The sequence below is a fragment of the Suillus clintonianus genome (genome assembly GCF_016758775.1).
Source record: "Suillus clintonianus strain FC179 chromosome Unknown DEU56scaffold_20, whole genome shotgun sequence".
NCBI classification, from domain to species: domain Eukaryota; kingdom Fungi; phylum Basidiomycota; class Agaricomycetes; order Boletales; family Suillaceae; genus Suillus; species Suillus clintonianus.
Genome location: NW_024539244.1, coordinates 165,065 through 184,555, shown reverse-complemented (window position 1 = coordinate 184,555; position 19,491 = coordinate 165,065). Strand labels below are relative to the sequence as shown.

General features: G+C 47.2%; 4 protein-coding genes across 4 annotated transcripts; all 4 read left to right on the top strand.

Annotated features, from left to right (window-relative positions):
• Window positions 1–3,111: 3,111 nt before the first annotated feature.
• DEU56DRAFT_910606 (uncharacterized protein) lies at window positions 3,112–4,092 on the top strand (the record flags this gene model as incomplete). The annotated part of the gene is made up of 1 exon (XM_041357199.1): window positions 3,112–4,092. The coding sequence occupies one exon, from the start codon at window positions 3,112–3,114 to the stop codon at window positions 4,090–4,092; it is 981 nt and encodes a 326-aa protein (XP_041210642.1).
• Window positions 4,093–7,518: 3,426 nt separating this feature from the next.
• DEU56DRAFT_910604 (uncharacterized protein) lies at window positions 7,519–8,242 on the top strand (the record flags this gene model as incomplete). The annotated part of the gene is made up of 3 exons (XM_041357198.1): window positions 7,519–7,883; window positions 7,938–8,170; window positions 8,217–8,242. 3 exons carry the CDS (start codon window positions 7,519–7,521, stop codon window positions 8,240–8,242), a joined length of 624 nt encoding a protein of 207 aa, XP_041210641.1.
• A 402-nt stretch (window positions 8,243–8,644) lies between these two features.
• On the top strand, window positions 8,645–11,635 carry DEU56DRAFT_754311 (uncharacterized protein; the record flags this gene model as incomplete). Its single annotated transcript, XM_041349802.1, has 14 exons — window positions 8,645–8,731; window positions 8,848–8,922; window positions 8,976–9,086; window positions 9,140–9,223; window positions 9,282–9,858; window positions 9,909–9,970; window positions 10,015–10,167; window positions 10,221–10,406; window positions 10,469–10,607; window positions 11,145–11,249; window positions 11,303–11,344; window positions 11,376–11,423; window positions 11,469–11,581; window positions 11,630–11,635. The coding sequence occupies 14 exons, from the start codon at window positions 8,645–8,647 to the stop codon at window positions 11,633–11,635; spliced, it is 1,788 nt and encodes a 595-aa protein (XP_041210640.1).
• A 4,324-nt stretch (window positions 11,636–15,959) lies between these two features.
• DEU56DRAFT_870396 (uncharacterized protein) lies at window positions 15,960–18,631 on the top strand (the record flags this gene model as incomplete). The annotated part of the gene is made up of 9 exons (XM_041355630.1): window positions 15,960–15,990; window positions 17,362–17,494; window positions 17,616–17,655; window positions 17,702–17,895; window positions 17,943–18,075; window positions 18,124–18,145; window positions 18,230–18,246; window positions 18,303–18,453; window positions 18,507–18,631. The coding sequence occupies 9 exons, from the start codon at window positions 15,960–15,962 to the stop codon at window positions 18,629–18,631; spliced, it is 846 nt and encodes a 281-aa protein (XP_041210639.1).
• Between the last annotated feature and the right edge of the window lie 860 nt (window positions 18,632–19,491).

Here is a 19,491-nt window from a genome sequence, read left to right as displayed (position 1 = left end):
CATGAATATCAATGCAGCTGATTGTGTTGGCATTTGTGTACCGATCCGGTCGTGCACAAACCATCTGGCAAGGAGACTTGTGACTTGAATTTAATTAGAAATATGCAGAAAGAAAGATTTGGTGTCCTGTCTTTTTGCTTCAGCTCCTACAACTGCACACTGAACTGCTACTATCCTTCCCTCACCTCCCACCTGAACTATCCCATAGTCAGATGCTACACCACAACAGGCGGTAGAAACATTGCAGGGTATGACTGTTTCTCCACTTTTTTGCTCGGCTGTGGTCTTCCTGAGTGTACTGTGACAGGTAGTATTGGCACATTTTTAGCTGTTATCGCTGAGCAGGCGGGACAGGAAGGCGGAAATGCGCAGTAGGAAAGATGTGTGATCCTCTCACTATGCTAGAATGGCGCGGAATAAATATAATTTGAATAGCACGAACGACAAACAACACTGGCGATGTCAAGACCTAGAACTGTTAGTCATCATGCTGCCGATCAAGTCCAAGATCTCAAATACATACAGTGTGGTCCGTGAAGCTGCTCCCTTTAACAATTGGATCATGACAATGTGCTGACAAGTCATTTTTAAAAATCTGCAATCAGTAGCGAGAGATGTAGAATACACTCAACTGGGACATAAATCATATTAAACCATACGCGAGACCGCTGGTTGGAGACGTACCATCTGATGTAGTGTTCGTGGCTTGTCATGGAATGGACAAAGCACCGCACCTGATCCAAACTCCGTCCAATACAACCATCGCCTCCTTCCTCTGAGTGGTGTCCATCACTCAATACCTGCCTTTGCCATCTGCAAAGCGGGTGTAGAACTCAATTACCTTTGAGAATAGATGCTCAGGAGAGCAATGCCGAGAAGACTGAAGAGAACAAGGTGGGGGGGGATTTAAAGGCGTACCACATCGGTAAATTAAATGTCTTCGACACAGTCCAAACATTGGTGGGAGTCAAGCGTGAATAGTTTACACTGTAGCAGCGAGCTAGCTTTACTTCAAAACTTTTAGCTTCGTTAGTTGTGTAGTCAGACTTTGGAGAAAACTTCTTTTCTCACGTCAGGAATTGAAGGGGAAACGAACAACATAACTGAATCATTATCGGCATAAAGCGCATCCGCGCCGAGTGCCTCTCGCAGGACAAACAAATGAGAATTTGGGGGTACAATTTCAAGTCGATGTCTATTATGTGGCTCCTAGCTAGGATGTGGTTCAGGAATATGGGCGAACCAAGTATGCAGAAAAGAACTGCACAGTTGTTTGCAGAGAAAAACAGAGGGACTAGCACATTTGTGTCCGGCAAGACCCTCCTCTACTAATGTGGGAGCCGGGGGTGGTGGTCTCGGCTTGCGAGAGCCAGATGCCATTATGCACTGGTTTTTGGCACAAACCTGTTAGCTGTAATTGGAATTTGATCCAGCATCTCGCGATATTATCCACCCACAAAGTCGTGGTGAAAGTTTGTCTTCATGAGTGATGACCTAAATTTGGAAAAAAGGTTGAGAGTGTTGATATGTTCTTAGTTGCACACCTTAAGTAACGACTATGTCTCTGCCTGCCGATGCGACAGAATAGATGTCAGCGATGACGCCCAGCTAGCAATTTGAAGCATACACCGATTGTGTGAGACATTATGTACCTTCCGGGCGGATAGGGGATCATCACTTGTGAAAGTGACGACTCACTGCGAGTATAAATTCTGGAAAGCGGGAAACAGAGGAAACAGGGCTGGGAGGACGCAGAAGTGCAGCATGCGCCGTGGCGTTGACTTGGGACGAAAATAGATTGAAGATAGCAGGGAAAGAAAGGTGTGGTACTTGGGGATATGGGATGCCGACAGAGGAAAAGTAATCAAAATTGGAAGATGCCACATAATCTGGTGAAGACCCGAAGTGTGTTGTTTATCTATCGGATCTTGAGTTGAGATGGACGATGAACGAATGGTGCTCACCACTCTCAAAGAACACTTGAATGGAATGCCCAATAAGCTATCTGACTCTCTGCGTTGCAGGAATGCCCGTCAGGCTTGTAGTTAACAATTGTATCATGGAAAATTCAAACTTTAGGCAGAGGAGGGTAGGCAATGTGTGTCGTTGCACTGAAGTTGAACACAATTAATCACGTGATAGTATTGTTGATGCGTTGCTTGTATGTTGATCTGTAAGACACATGATCATTGGAACCAAAATTTTGAACTTATTATCTCTCCTTAGTTAGTACCACTGGGTGCTCCCATTCCAGAGGCCGATACGCGCACTATGCACGGCTCCCCTTAGTGGGACAATTTCAATTGCTCAGGCATTGATCCGTGACCATCCGCCGTTACCTTGTGCCTCTTAGGTCCCTGGGCACAAAGGGCACCCTGGGAATGCTCAATTTTTATGTTTTACTAACTTCTCAATTTACTCCAGCCAATCAGTCACACTGATTGCCCCAAGCCGAATGGCCGAACTCCACTGACCCCGCCCTCACGCACCTCCCTCCTCTGTCGGCTTTTCCCATTCGACGACCCTCGTTTCATTTCATAACCTCCCTACAGATCAACATCACTGGTGCCCTACCTCGTCCTCCTATCTACCCTACCAAGTTCTTCCAGTCTCCCCGTGCCGTCCTGCCCATTGCCTTTGCGGGCCCCAACGACGACGCATGGTGATAAACCTGCAGCGTAATATCATTGGCCTATCGTCTCCGTTGCTCCCCCCTCCCCCTTTTTATTTTATTTTATTTGTATTGGAGTTTTTTTGGGTTTTTGTTATTATACTCCCCCCAAGCCAAACAGCCGAGTTGACGGGCTCTTCCTCCTTCACCTTATTCAAATACAAATTATTGTTGTGTTGTCAAAAGCTGTCCTCGTGGAGTATCGCGAGCATCCTGCAGGATTGCGAACTCCCCCAAATCGTATTGATATCTTGTTCGCTGGTTGGTTCAGTTGTATCACATGGTGTCTTCATTTGACAATTTTGGTTGTGTCACTGGCAGTGCGTGCTATCATCTCAACAGCTCTGAATGCATCTCGCTGGTTCATCAACAAGGTTTTTCAAATGTACTTGTACGCGGGAGTTCACTCAGGAGAGTGCCTACACCACGCATCAGCAATCATGTTCAAAAGGCAAAAACACATATTTTCTGCTTTATCAAAGGCAAAAGACCTCCTAGGCTCCGCAAAGCGGCCCCGACTGGATGCCAATGGTAGTAGACAGGACACATGCGTCAGTACAAAATCTTCGAGTACGCAGCTGCGCCGTCCGCAACCCTCATCCCCGCCTTCCAACCAGGTCAACGAGACACTGAGTGCAGACTCTTCCAACGTTTACTCAGCTCTGTCGGTAGTGCATCCCACACTGGAGGTACCATGTGCAGGCTCTTCATTGCAGCCCATTCCAACATCCACTCTCAATCTTGGCCCAGCGCCTGCGGAGATAGACGAGGATTCCTCGCTGGCACAGCGCAGAACCCAATGTGTTGGCGTTCGGATGCCACTACGCTATAGACAATATGAGGACGTACTCCCGCAACCTCCCCCGAGCGTTCCAAGCTCAGCTGCCCAACTACGGGAGTTTATCCAGCCCTCAAATCTTACTGACGTGCCTACCACAACTTCTCCATTATTGCAATCTACTCCTTTCTGCACGGCCAGGAATGTTTTTGGGCTCGTACACCAGTTCTTCTCTTCAACACCCCCATCTCATGACCCAGAAGAGGCTGCAACACTTTTAGATATCAGCTCTATCCCCACTGTTGCTCCAGCAGATCTGGATAGCCTTACCGAGCTTCACAACCCATTTTACCCATATCCCAACAACTCGTCTTTTAAGCTCAGACATTGGTACTGGAATGGCAGTGTCCAGAAGTCGCACCAGAGCTTCAAGGAATTACTTGATATTGTTGGATGTCCGGACTTTGACCCTGGCGATGTCAAACACACACATTGGGACAAAATAAACTCGCAATTAGGTGCAAGCATTGATGATGAGGGGGGAGACGAATGGGAGGATGAGGATGTGGGTTGGCGCAAAATGCCAATAGTAATTGAAGTGCCTTTTTCTTGGAATACAGCTCAACCGGTGTGGGTACAATGAACAGACTTGGAGGAATCTGCTCTGATGTGAGGGCGATATGTTTGGCCTCTAGGGGAAGCTGAGTCAGGCAGAAGTCGGGCGACTAAGTGCGCTTGAAGCGCGGGAATGCGCAAGGTAAGCGGTGGGTGCGGGAAATGCGCAGTATGCGCGCGAAGCGCGGGAATGCGGCGCTTGTAGAGTGCAAATGCTGGGAGAGGTCTTGGATTGTGCAAGAAGCGAGGAATGGATATCAAGTGGATGTATGGACTGATAAGGGAAGGAGAGTATGACTCCTAGCTATAGATAGGTGCGCTCTAAGGCATAGTACAAATCTCTAATGGGTAACTCCCTCTGGAACCTTCTGTCAGAAAGCCCAGTATATATAGAGGATAGCTAGCAAAAAGTGAGCGAAAAGCACCCTAAAGCGGCCGAAGAGCGCAGAAGCACGAGAACGCGGCCGAAGAATGTCACAGATGTATGTAAGGTGACAGCAACTGTCAGAAAACCAATATATGTATGTAATATGCACCTATGGACCGAATAGACAATGGATGGATGGACCTCATGAAAGCCGATGAAAGCGCGGGAAAGCGCACGCTTAGCGCGAGCGCGGGAGTCAGCGCATGGTCAGCGCAAAGCGCGGGAGAGTCGCGCCTACCTGTGGATAGGGATGAGGTTGATGTAGAAATCAGGGGATACGAGCCTGTAGAGATATCACTCTCTACACCGGACGCTCAACCTTATGTTGCAGCGGACCTCTACCATCGGCCTCTCGTGTCGGTTATTCGGGAGAAGCTCGCGAATGTTCATGACGATGAACATTTTCATTACGAACCATATGAGCTGCGATGGTGCCCCCCCCCATCTACCGCACGAAGTGAACATTCAGGGCGAATTGTACACTTTGCCAGCCTTCATGGATGCACATCGCAAACTTCAGGCATCTCCGGGAGAGGCAGGATGTGATCTACCCCGCGTGGTAACTGCACTCATGTTCTGGTCCGATGCCACACAGCTAACGACATTCTTATTGCAAAATTGTGGCCGGTCTATATGTACTTCGGAAACGAGTTGAAGTACCACCATTGTAGACCATCCTGTCATTTGGCCAATCACGTAGCCTACTTTCAAAAGGTACGATGGTCATTCCATTAGTTTTCTGTACTGCATTGAAACTCATAGCCTTCGCAGCTTCCGGACTCATTTAAAGATTTCACGGGGACTTACACCGAAGGCAAGGGAATTGGCCGCGAATGCACGACACATTGTCACCGCGAATTGTTTCAAGCTCAATGGAGAGTCTTGCTCAATCCCGAGTTTTTAGAGGCCTATAAACATGGGATCGTGATTATCTGTTGCGATGGCATCGCATGCAGATTTTACCCGCGAGTTTTTACTTATTCTGCTGACTATCCCGAAAAGTGAGTCGTGGACACTCGTCCAAAGGACTTGAAATCTCATCTAAGCTACGGTCCTCGTTGCCACTATCCAGCAGTTAGGAGGTTGCCCATGCTTGCGATGTCTCATACCGATGAACAGGCTTCACGGTCTGGGTACAAGTTGCAATAGGCAACAGCGTGGGACTCTTGTGTGTTCCGATACCTCGAGGAGTGAGCTGGTTGCCACCGCATGAGACCTCATCTACAAGAACAATTTAGGTGTAGACAGCACCGCAGTTGAGTCACTCCTGAAGTCTAATTTGTGGGTGCCGAACACTGTAAGAATGTCATCAGTTTATCGTCCTACCTTTGCTAACCTTTGATCAGAACGTGTTTTCGGACTCTCTGGGTCCATTTGGATTCAATATCTTTGTTGCGTTGGTTGTCGATCTTCTACACGAAGTTGAGCTTGGAGTGTGGCAGATGCTTCTAGTCCATCTACTGAGAATTCTTACCACCTTGAACAAGGATCTGATTCACGAGGTTGACAGGAGGTGTGCTATACATTCATCTTACAATGACTTAGCAGGTTAATTTTCAACTTTAACAGGTATAGGCAGGTCCCCCCATTTGGACCAGCAACCATCAGGCGGTTTTCTTCGAATACTTCCGAACATGGCTGCCCGAAATTTTGAGGATCTACTACAAGTATGCGCTCAGAATGATTCTTATATGCCTTCGCAGACTAATTTTGTCTGAGTGCTCTATCCCAGTCTTCGACGGCCTGTTCCCTGGCACTCACAACAAGGTTGTGATTAATCTCCTTTTTACTATGTCGCACTGGCACGGACTGGCAAAACTTCGTATGCACTCTGACCTCACCTTGAAGATACTTGACGAAACAACAACTGATCTTGGCAAGCAGTTTCGTTTGTTTACGGAAACAGTGTGCACTTCATACCAAATGCAGGAGCTCGATCGTGAAGTTGGTGCGCGATCTCGCCGGCAGGCAAAGGAAGCGGCCAAACGGGCTGAGAATGGCAAGGGCAAAGGGAAAGAGAAAGAGAAAACGAATTCGAGTCCAGACCAGGCGCACGATGTACCTGGACCAAAGCAACCGCGGAGAAAGAAGTTGTTTAATATTCAAACCTATAAGTTCCATGTTCTGGGGGATTACGTGGCCTCCATCCATCTCCTTGGCACAACAGATTCATACAGTACTGAACCGGTAAGTTCCAAACTACCGTCCATTCGTCGACTCAATTTGCATTAGGGAGAGCTAGAACATTGTACCCCAATGTGGGTACAACAATTCAGATTGAGTGAATCTGATGTGTTGGGTCTGTCTGCCTAGCTGCTATGTCAGAGTGTTGACAGTGTAAGACCCAGGGTTTCTGGACCAGGCTCAGAGCTCAGAGAGGGAGAGAGAGTAAGGGAAACTGCATTCAAAATCACACCAGGTGAAGGTAAGGGTAAAGACCAACATGATTATGTAAGCTATCCAAGTGCCAACACAAGCAAGGTAAATAGGGGTAAAGTAAGCCTAACCAGGAACTTGTTCCTACACCGAAAAGCAGATACCATCACACTGATAGAAGGGCATTTGTTCACCAACTCACTCAGATCGAGCGCCAGGAGGCCCGCTTGCGCTGCATCAAGCAATGGCAATCACAGCGAAGTCCTCATGTAGAGACAGTGGCAAGTGATCCCCAGCCACACCATCATATCGGCGAAGGCGAAAAGACATACGACGAGCTTGGTCAGTACCTCCGTGACCACGCGGGAGATCTCGCTATGAGGGTAAATAATTTCTATGACTTGATGATCATTATGCTGAGATATCACACAGGATTTTCTTCCTCGATTAAAAGAACATATTCTCGATTGTCTAGAGCCGGGAATTGCTGAATCACCTGTGGAAATATCAGCTCGTTCCGACCAACACAATTCCATTCTCTTCAAGCGTAATCGACTTTATCACCATAATCTGGCGAGATTCAATTACACCACATATGACATTTGAAGGGCTCAAGATGTTGTAAACCCACGGACTCCACATTGCAACATTATGTTGCTGAAGAACCGCAATGATGATGGGCATGGCGGCGAGTACCATTACGCGAAAGTCATTGCCATACACCATGTCAACGTTGTTCGCCTTGCAAACATGTACAAATCTCGCTGGATCGAATTTCTCTTTGTTCGGTGGTACGAATCTGTGCAAGATCATGCATGGGACACCCATACTTTGGGCTGTATTCGCTTCCGGCCTCTGGCAAACCCGAACACATTTGGTTTCGTGGACCCAGGAGTTGTCCTCAGGGCATGTCATATTGTGCCGGCTTTTTCTCGAGGCCTGCGCAATCCGGGTGAATGTGGCATTTCCCCGTTGGCAGGAGACAAGCATGATTGGCCCAAATATTATGTTAACAGGTGAATGAACTATCCCCTGACGCATAATGTTCGCTAATACTAGGAACACACTAGCTTTGTTGATCGTGATACTCTCATGCGCTTCCATTATGGACTTGGGGTCGGCCATGTATACTCTCATGAGGTCAAGCCCTGCCCTACTACTCAGACAACAGCGCGGACAGAAAATGAATCCTCGGGAAGTGGGGAAACACTCAGGGAAAGCACACACTGTCATGGTCCTGCTACCGATGGCGATGACGATGAACAGGACGATGATGGAAATTATGTTGGCGCGGAGGAGCTTGGTTTTTTGACCAAGGACTCGATGCCAGCACAGTGTCGCTCACCCAGGCACTGGACGAGATGTTCACAACTAGCCATACATTCAATTATGAGAATTAAAAATACCACTACCTTGTTCGCCATGATCATCTCTGTAATACCCTAACTACTTCCTGACGCACATTTGCTGCATTGCCAATCCCTCCTACTCGCCCTGGCACTTCTTTGCAGTCCCTCCTACTCACCCTGGCGCTTTTTTTATGTATTGCCAATCCCTCGACTCACCCTGGCATCATGTCTTTGTTACATTGCCAATCCCTCAACTTGCTTTGGTACTTCTTTACCACATTGCCAATCCTGGCGCACCCTCGCTGATCCCTGGCGCAGCATCAATAACGTCCAGTGGTTGAAAGTAAGTGGAACAAATCCATATTTGAGTACTTATTAGGGCCTCGTTTGGTGCTGTTTCCTCCATCTTCCTGGTGTCTCCATACAAGATGCAACTACCGGCAGTGCCAGCAACCGGTCCAATCTACACATATATGCAGACAATCAACCAAGTTCTGAGACTTCTGCCCATTAGGGTAAGTACAATCTGCATTGCGGATCCTCCACGTCATCACTGATAGCCTCTTCCTGCAGAATGAGGAGGTTCGCTATCGCCAATTAGCGGTCACTTTGACTGACTCTTGTCTTCCAGCCTTTCTATGGTCTGTCCGGCCGTTTCTTATTCATAGGATATGTTGGGCATGCGCATCAACTCTCGCCTGTATACGTAAGGTTATCATCCTTAGAATCGCTCTTTCATCTCATGGTATTCATTTACAGTGGCCTGAAGAATATTTCGCTCTCGTGCATCCGCCCCATGACATCCTGCGACATGTCGGGTTCTTATGTATTATGAACGACAACACGCGGTTTTCTATCTACGAGATAGAGGTAAGAGCTCTATCATGCTGCCAAGTCCACGCTTAATAGGATGAACATATTAGAGCAGTGCCTCTGCTTTTCTCAATGACTGTAGGACCAATTTTTGTGCACCCAACTCACATGGGGGCATCTCCCCCATCTGGTTGGTGAGTACCCTCCAAACACTAGCACCTTACCGGACTCATCATGCCCCATACCACATAGCTTGATCAGCTAGCCGGTGTTCAGTTCACCCCAGCAATATACCCACACGGATTCCCCCCTCCTGCTCCTCCTATGCCCGTCAATATACTGGCTTGGCAGACCTCATTCCCTCAACTGTCGTCCTCTCAGGCAGCGTTCTGTGAGACGATGTTCCACCCATCCCTAGATTTCGAATACGAGCCTACGATCATAGAACCGAGCTCCGTATTCGATATCTTACCCACACCCACTTTGCCGGATGATGACATTTCTGTCTCTGATATGATGACCCTCGTTAATACTCATTCCTTCAGTGAGGCGGAGCCTCCCCACCCAGATCTCCCTTGGAAATGCACCGCCCAAGGCGATCCCCTTGACAAAGGCCAAAAACTGTTGCTCAAAGGCTTGTTGGCAGCGTCACCATGGGGTCGCTTGATTAAACTGGCCAAATACCTTTTTATCGGGCATTTTCTGGTCGGAATGCCCGCCAACCCATTCCTTGTTCCTGAGGCAATTTCCAGGCAGTTGATCACAACGAGCTTCTTGAGAGCTCTCCGCTTTTACCAAAAGACTTATGATGAGGTAAGTAGCGAGCCACGTGAGTATCCGCCTCTGATTCACAACATCACCAACTAACGGCGTGATCAGTGATGATCGTGAATGGCGATGGGCAAGAGACCATTGTGGGATGGTCATACTTGCACAACCGGGTAAGCTTGTTCTGATGTGTTAGTACCTCACTCACTATGGGCAGTTTCAGGACTTCTATATAGATGTCACTTCAGAACTCAGGAAAATTACACGAGGTAGCACATCCTCATTGGCTGGGTTTGCGGTTGATGAGGATGTGAAGATGCAGAAGATTCTTGAACTCATTGTCACGCTCAACTCGGATGACCAAAGACTGGTAAGGGACCACGAAGGCTGCACAATTGAAACTGAAGACTTTCCATCCATTAGGTTCAAGGCACTATCTGCGACCTTATTGGAACACAAGCCTTCAAGGAGGTCCTCTGGGCTGCATTACTCCGACCTATCACTGAGTTAGCTGAAGGCACCGCGAGATTAGCGGATCTATACCCTGACACCATTCAAACTTGGATGGGTTACCTACGAAAGGGGATCGTAGGCGTACTGACCACTCTCGTAAGCTTTTACTCGTTTTATCCTTCCTCGTACCAATGACAAGAATTGTGCCCCTGTATCAGATGTATCAGGCGTTTACTTTGCAAATACCATCCGACTCTACCAACTTGAAAGCACCCGAGTTGTATCCGAGAATTATGGCTGCGCTAGATGAGATGTATATGCATCCAGACCGCTTCGCTCCCTTCTTCCAGGTGGCACGTGAGCTGCCTTCACTACAGTCAGTCCTTCGTGTTAATTTGATCTTCGCGCATTTTCATATATGTTCAGGGAGAGAAATGTCTTGGTTATGGATCCCAAGAACTAAGCCCCGAAACTGATAACGGACGGGATGGGAGTAAGGCGGATGAAAACCTTGGATGATCTTAGTCCCATAGATGTCGCATCCACCTCTGATTTCGAGGTCCCGCATGCACAATTTATCTTTCCGGTGCCTAGCAGTGATGTGGAGATCCATATTTTGTACTTCATGAAACCTTAAAGTTCGCTAATGGAGTTGTTATGAAAATTTCAAACTTGTGACATCGTTTTTCTTGTAGATTTCACGTGTACTAGTACATGTACAGTAGCCAATTCTGGTACCCTGTTTAATCTTATCATTTCGGTCTTCCGTTCCCAAATATTGTCGAGCTCATTGCAAAGCTGGCACCGCCACGACGCCACATGCCAGATGTGTTCAATCGGCATTAGCCGAATTTGCTTGGCTTTATTTGCCACGACCACCCTGTGTTCAATCAGCACTAGCCGACTTTGTTTGGCTTTATTTGCCGCGACTGTTCCTGGGGTGGTCACTTCACAACCGCACTCTGCACAACCAATCAGACTATATTTGGAATATTCACGGTAAGCATGTCGAAATGATTCTCCCAGATCGCATCGACTAACTTTCACATTAGATGTCGCGCGTCATCTACGGCCCTCAAATTGGCAGCAATTGCGTAAGTTTTTCTCATGTACTACATGATCTAGCGCCAAAACATTTGACAGACGCAACTGGAGATGTTAGCGGCCAATCTGGTATGTATTTAGTTCCACGTCGCTGCCGTGGAGCCTGACTTTCAGTACCTGAGGCGGCCACCACCCCGCGTCCACCAGGTCCAATAAGGCAATTGATGCGTTTTTGTGCCGACGCTTGGGCACACTTCATGCAATGGTTGATATCGGTGACGTGCAGGGTGAGTTCTTTACATGCAATCATTTACACAACTAAAATAATGTTTTAGAGATGAACTTGCAGAGTACAGGCTGCTACACTAATGACCTAATGACCAAACATGCATACCAATACACACCCACCCACAGTACTACATACTAAAAGTAGTACTCAACCATACCAAGCTCTCCACTGCTAATCATTCATGTATCCATGATCATATATATTCAAAATCTAGTAGACACACTTTGCAGCATTTATAGAACACTACATAATATATTACATGGCACGAGGAATTTATAAAATTAATGATTGGTTATAACTGAAGAGTTCTAGCTATTAAAGTGTTTCACGCTGAGTCTGAGTCTCCAAAGATCAAAGAATCAGATGACAAGGTGAACGGGACAAGGTCTTTATCAGCACGACACGCTATAGCTAGAATTCTCGACAAATTTTCTTGTGGGAACTTTTGCCCTTTTATGTCTTCGCTGAAACCAACATCTGACCGTAAGTGGTTCCTACGTGATTTCGCAAGCTGGATGCGAGCCATACACGCTACATTTCTCACCTATGCTCATAAGCAGTACATTCAGCTTGCTGACACTACTCATTGACACGCTGTTCATCGTCCCGCTGAACGGATATGTGCTAAGCCCCACGTCGGGACTCTGTTTAGTTGGTGTGTATCTCGTGCTCATGGGAGTGAATCTATGGGTAGAGCTAAGGTGGTAGGTATTGAATATTGCAACCGATCAGCTCCCTACCTGAAAATCATGGCTGCGAGCATTGCCGGCAATGAGGTGGTGCGGGCCACACGAGCAAGACAGGCCCAGACATACAAATACAGGTAATGCCAATTTATGTCTGGAGCCGTCCCCGAGTTTCTGACATTACTCCTACCTTCCTCTGACATGATGGCTGCACATTTTTGGTGGCATATCATAGCACAAGTATGTGATTCCAAGCATAGACGTTGCCAGGGCGAGGTGAGCATGTCGCATGTTTATCGTATTGGTGTCACTAGTTTCCAGCGCCTGCGGAGATAGAAGAGGATTTCTCGTTGGCACAGTGCAGAACCCGACGTGTTGACGTACGGATGCCACTACGCTATAGACCGTATAAGTCGTGCTAGGGTTATACGGGTGCATTTCTTCTACATGCCTTCAATGTCAACGAAGGAAGCTTGCGCAGAAACTGATGTTTTGAATGATAGAGCTACCTTCATTATTGTCAGGTCGGAAATGTTTTACTTCGTTGTCAGCTTCCATTTCGATGGCAAATGGTGAGCACACTTATTTATGTGATGTCTTCATGATTGTGTTTGACATTAGATCTTCAGGTTTCTTATTTGACTGGTTGGACATTCGTTCTCGTGACATCCTGTCGTCAGTGACCCTACCAAACACTTCACACTCGTATTCATACCAAGTTTCAGTGCCGTTACTAGCATCACCACCCCACCTTATATTGACTGTCATCGTAAGCATCCCGAATAACTAATGTGCTTCTCTTACACTTCCCAATCCTTGCAGAGATATTGAATTCCTAGCAGTAGGGTGTTCGTCCCTCCGTCCCCAATGTCATCTTTTGAAATTGGTTTCCCAGTTCTCCATGAACATTGTTATCGCGTGTACATCCACGAACGTCATGATCCGGACGTAAGTGTCTTATTCCTAGTGGTTACTCAAATTTTCACTCATCCTATGCAAATAAGATCAATCATTTTATCTCTGTGTTCGTAGGACTCATGACACCGAGCCACTGGCTCACATTGATACTCGGTGTGCACCCCACACCTAAGTATGCACCCCACAATGACCTGACCTTCCTCCGAAACAAACAGACTCAACAGGAACGGAATTCTCAACATCTCTACCTTCCGGATTCTGTGAATACATAATCGTGGATCCTACATATTCATCCGCTACCTCCATGTACAGTAAGTCCCGCCCATCTGGTCTCATGATATCAAAGCACAAGCACTTAGTGATTCACTACAGCTATGATCTTCGTCTGCGTACTCCTTAAATCAACTATCTTTGGACATTGGCACTCCTCGTCAATTTCTCTATGGATGATCATACCCAGGGCGTCACCTGCTTCGTCATCGCATTTTTCCGCTCGTGCATACTTGTCTCCCGTTCTTTTTTTTTGTGCTCGCGCTGAAGTGATTGGAGGAGTCGGGGACTGCCGCGTGGGTTCGCTAACTAAAAAAGGTAATAGCAGGGCAAAGAGTCACATCGATGATCGTAGTAGTCACGGTACACGCAACCACAACACAACAACCGCTTGACAAGTCCACAAGCTGGACGACATGGTAAGCTGAATTGCTTCGAGGTGCACTGTTCTAAGGCGGCTGTCATGCTCTAGGCAAGAGGTTCTCAACAGCAGCCAAAGCTGCTCGAGTGTGGTATCGGTATCTGGCCGATGCAGCTTCCCCGGTACGCTGAAGCAGTTATGCTGTGAGTACTACCCACTAGCTAATAGCTCAATATTTTAATTCAAATAATGTTTTCTGCATATCAAACTTACTAAGTGTAGACAATGGATACGAAGAAATCTCGGTTCGTGCGAAGGAAATTGATGACCCTCCATAGGTTGCCTTCCAAGTCGTCACTACTCATAATGGTCTGAATTAACATTATCAACAGGCCCGCAACATACGGGAATTGGGAGGAGTTGGTTCACCCGTTGGGTGGTACCTACTATTATCACACTACAAAGGTGAGCGCCAGTTGGTTGTATAAGTGATGTGTTCACATGATGGAAATTTAGAACACATTTACACCGATGAACCTCAAGCATTATCTGAGTCTACACAGTCTCGAGGATTTTATTGATGTGTTGCGAGCCGCAGCAAACGAAGATACGTGGCCGCTGGTCGTTCTCCCAATGATCTTCATGGGAGAAGAGCGGTTTCAATACTATTACGTGGTCCCCGACCATCATGTCATTGCTTGGCTAGAAGATCTGAATGGCAAACTGCTATTCGGAGACTGTATCCGGCCAAGCGAATGGAGACATAAGAGTATGTTGTCTTTGTCTTCGCTTTTTTCCCGTTTGATTGCTATTACACAGGACTTGAACTCCAGGCTCAATATTGGTGAGTGGTTGCCCAAAGATGTCACCCTGATTGCCCAAGCGTTTCTCACTGCTCGGCAGGAAACACTTCAAATTTTTTCCGCATCAGTTCCAAATGGAAAGCTCACATGTGAGACGCATACGGAGAGAAGTTGTCTGCTACATCGGAGGTGAGCCCTATACCACTGCAGCGACTGCCAGAATCACCGAGCAAAGTACAGAAGCCACAACTTTGGGCCAATCCTCTGCCGCTTCCATGTTCTGGACTCTGGACCAGATGAATCAGATTGGTGCACATTTGGCCACCATTGGTACATGCTCGCGTCGTCCACCTTGCCTATCATCCTGACGACTGAGAAATAGAAGACCTCGTTGACAATAGGATCCTAGAGGAAACTGGTGTCGTGTTTTGTTGTACATGAGCATGGAAGAACCGGGCCTTTCCGATACTGATTGTTCTTCTAACAGGCAGAATATTATACATCCTACGTACATTTTTTCTCAAAATCAGGTGTTATTCATTCACCAGACCACGTAGGGCACCACCAGTATCTGAATCGCCACAATCAACCTGAAGCTCGACTTATTCGAAGCCATGTGGTGAGAGAGAGGCATAGGACATGGAAACTTCTTGTTTTCATGGGTAACGCTGCAGCTATGATGCTGTGCATGCCAATCACGATTGATCGCATCAAGAATACTTCCGTTGATGGTGTTGCAAATGGGGTAGAAGTGAATTTGTTCATCGACGATATCAGCAGTCAAGCGAAAAGTCAAACCACCCTAGTAAGTGCTATGTGAACGAGAATACCTCCCCGCTTATTGCTCTGACAGGCAGCAGTATCTATGGCCATGGACATTGCTATCCTTGCCATTCCAGGTCTAGGCACGACAGAGACCTCACAAATCCTATGCTCCTGCTCTTTACTTTTAGGTGCCGGCTGTATTTTCGCGGGCACGATGATGCAACACTTTGGCGAGAGAATGAGATCCATGGACTTCGTGGTTTGATTTATACCATCTTTCTGTAGCCTCAGCCTGACCTTACCAACCTCGCAGTCATATTATCTGCGACAAAAGACAAAGATGTTCATCGTCATTACAGGTGTACCTACTTCTTTTTGTGTATTGAGGTAAGCAAACTTTCATTATGATTGCTTGCGTCTCTCATGAAATTACCGGCAGTGTGACGGGTTCCATTCTTGGATTCCTCGCAGGTGTTGCCACAGACTTCAAGCCATCCTCACTGTTAATGATTTCATCTCTTGTGACGCTCGGCGTTGTGTTGGGTTCGTTGCTTGTTTTGGTGGTTGCCAGTTATGGCCCAGGGCCGGCCAGGGCGCAGCCCCAGTAATATCCTGTTTGGATATTCTGGAGGATATTTCCCTGAGCGGAGCACCACAACTAGAGTGAAATGTACTCTTACGCGCTGCATGTGCACTCTCAGTCCAGTTCCCAGTCAAATAAATTCAGATGCAACATATTTCCTCATTTTTCTGGTGAACTGCCTACTTACACAGGTATCATTTGGTCAGCGTCTTCCAGTGGTGAAACAGGGGCCATAGAATAACCTTATGAAGGTGGATTTATTGACGTCCTCTGCGCTACGATAATAGTTTTACACAGTAATGCTACAATATATCTTCTCCTGCTATGTCTTCAAATTCGTCATCGTCATCGCCTAAGTAAGCTAGTCAACTTATTTGTGGGGAGGTTATGTCTGACATACTTTGAATGGGAGAAGGAGCGTCCCATTCAATCTGACGAGGAGAGAATGTGCTGATTCCAGTCGGTGCATATTCCTCCAAGATTGTTGCTCGATGATGCTCCTCCAGCCAATGCAACCTGTATATTTGGTACTGCGCTTGAAGTCTTGAGCAGCTCAATTCTGCGAGTCGTAGCTGTTCCTTCATCTTGGCTATAGACTCTTCCTTGCGCCCTTCATTGTTGTGCCCGGCAGACGAAGAGGGGCCTCTTCATTCCCTGCTGATGGCAAGCCCTTCTCGACATCCGCCTTTCTGGTAGATAATAAGCTTCAAGAATTAACGATGGTCGTGTCCATGCACCCTACACCAGCAAGCCCCTTATGCTCGCTCCTTTGATTGGCATTGCCTGCTATTTCGATCCTAAGGAACACTGTTAGCAAGTCTTGCCGCAAGTAGGATCGGTTGGGTTTACTGGAGATTGAAAGTAATGGTATTTCCAGACAGATTGAAGGTCTGAGTCTGACGCAAGGATTGTTGCATCCTTAGGTTGAACTCAGTAGGCGGACGTTAGACGCAACGTCAAAAGAATTTTTATCACACATTAATTTGCTAACACGTTCTGTAAGGCGAGGTCATTAATTTGATGAAAGGTTGTTCAGTCCTGGCGGGCCATCTTGGGGACCCTGTCACTGGCCCCCCTGGCTGGCAGCCAGTGCCACGGCCTGTGGTTAGCCGCTAATGATGTTATTCCCTGCTCGCGCCATCAGGTACACCCTTTGCCTGAAATCCCATGCGGCTCAGTGCTGGAGATAAAAAGCTGGGTTTCATCTTCACGAAGCCCAAACTATCTTTTGCTCCTTGCCAGCTCTCATGGCCACTGAAGATACCACTTCCAGTATTCCAAGCAAATGCGCTACATCAGCCCTCCAAATGGGGCCCCACACAAAAGTGTAAGTTGTCCCCAATGTCTGGGACAGGTTTTGTAGACTCATCCTGTTGCCCAGCTCATCATCAGATCCTCTTATATCGCATGGGCGTCACTTTGGTCGAACGGTGTTCGTGCTGTGTAACTATCCTTCTCTACTTACCAATGGTATACTCAGATTGCAACAAATGGAAGACACTCCTCTGGAAGACTTTGCTGCTGAGTGAAAGGGCATGATGATTATCTGCTAGCTTGTGGACTGACTCGTTTGGCAGAGAACGACAAGAGCATCGCATTTTCGAACAGCTCTTAGACTCTTATCCTGGCCTATCAGAATGACTTAGGAACAGGTCCGAAGAGGAAATTCTGCACGTTGGAGAGCTAGTGCATTGTTTTCTACATTTCCAGAGTTCATGCTTACAATTTCAAGATTGGCAAGGGAGCATCAGGCGTGAGAGGTGACGACACCAAATCATTGAAGTCTGCAATACTCGATTGGATTTCCCCGAAAGGAGCAGCAATCCAGCCTCCTTTGCATAGGAACTCGAAGATCGATCGCGGATTCAACCATGAACTTACAGGGTCACTACTTTGCCCCGCTGGGTTAGATTGGCATGACATGGAGTATGCTTTTATTTTCTGGCATCTGCAGTCCTGACAACTCAAAACAGGACGAGAGAGAACCTCCGCAGTGGCGAAAGTTTGGTCTGCGGAGATCCATGGCCCGTTTTTTTGTATGCCCACCATACCTATGACGCTGAAGACCCGTGGTGTGGTCTCCTTAGGAGTCGCTTGCTGACATGTGTAAGTGGGCATACATTTTCACGCAGTCCTTCACTATATCATTGTCAGGCTTACAAGCACACATCCCCAAGTTCGGTCGACAAAGATCCAAAAGCCACCTGATCCGGGAATGCCCGCCTCCATGGCATGAACTGCGTCACCATCGCCTCGATAGCTTATATCGCCACTCAGGTGTGTCAACACCATAGCTTTGTAGCTCAACAATCTTGATGTACATACAACTGAAGGTCCGATTTGCGCTGAGCTCATCCTCGGTGTTCTCACGAACCGACACATCTACGGACTCAGAGATGTTTTACCACAGCCTCCTCGACCTTTTCGAGGACCCGGACGAGTCTAAGGAAGTTGATGAGTTACTGACATGGTGGAATCGGTATGGTTATATCTTTTCATCATTTCACTGAGCTTATAACTGCTATGTACCCAGCCAGGTTTTCCAACTTCCTCTGCCGCCAAGCGGCCTATTAGCGCCAACAGTGCCCTGTCGAAAATCCAAATCAAACAGCTTGCAACTAAAAATGCCGCAGATTCGAACGTAATCGTAACCTCTCCATAGGCTTTATTCGAGCACTTTATATGTAGTACATACAAATATAACCTAATACCAGTATGCTTTGGCTCTCGCAACCAGGCTGATGCACTGAAGAGATCAAAAATAAGCAGCTGTGAAGAAATTTGGCGAATGGTAGTGTATTGTGATGGCTCCGCTCCCCTGGACTAAAGGCAGCTTGATATGAGACGGCCTACCCTGAAAGGCTTTTTCTAGTGTCGGCGTTTATGCAGAGTTTGTGGGGAATAAACAAACTCACTCACTTTGCAACTAATGACCACACCTCAGCGGTTGCTGGAGTATGATACAGCAATATCATTGCTCCGCGTCCTTGAGCAGAAGGTGGCTCAAACCGAGACAACCTACCCTTGGAAGGCATGGCCTGGCACCAGCATTTATGGAGAGTTTGTGGGGAATAAACAAACTCACTCACCTTGCAACTCATGATCACACCTCAGCGGTTGCTGGAGTATGGTACAGCAATATCATTGCTCCGCATCCTTGGGCCGAAGGCAACTCAAACCGAGACAACCTACCCTTGGAAGGCATGACCTGGCACCAGCATTTATGGAGAGTTTGTGGGGAATAAACAAACTCACTCACCCTGCAACTCATGATCACACCTCAGTGGTTGCTGGAGTATGGTATAGCAATATCATTGCTCCGCGCCCTTGGGCAGAAGGCAGCTCGAACCGAGACAGCCCACTCTTAGAAGATGTTATCTGGCGCCGTCGATTATGGACAGTCTGCGCAGGATAAAATAGCAAGCTAACATTACATATATGTCGTCAAGGTTGGGAAGGATGATAGCGCAGTATCATTAGTTACTCACATTGTGTACTTAGCACAACTGTGCAACCCAATCT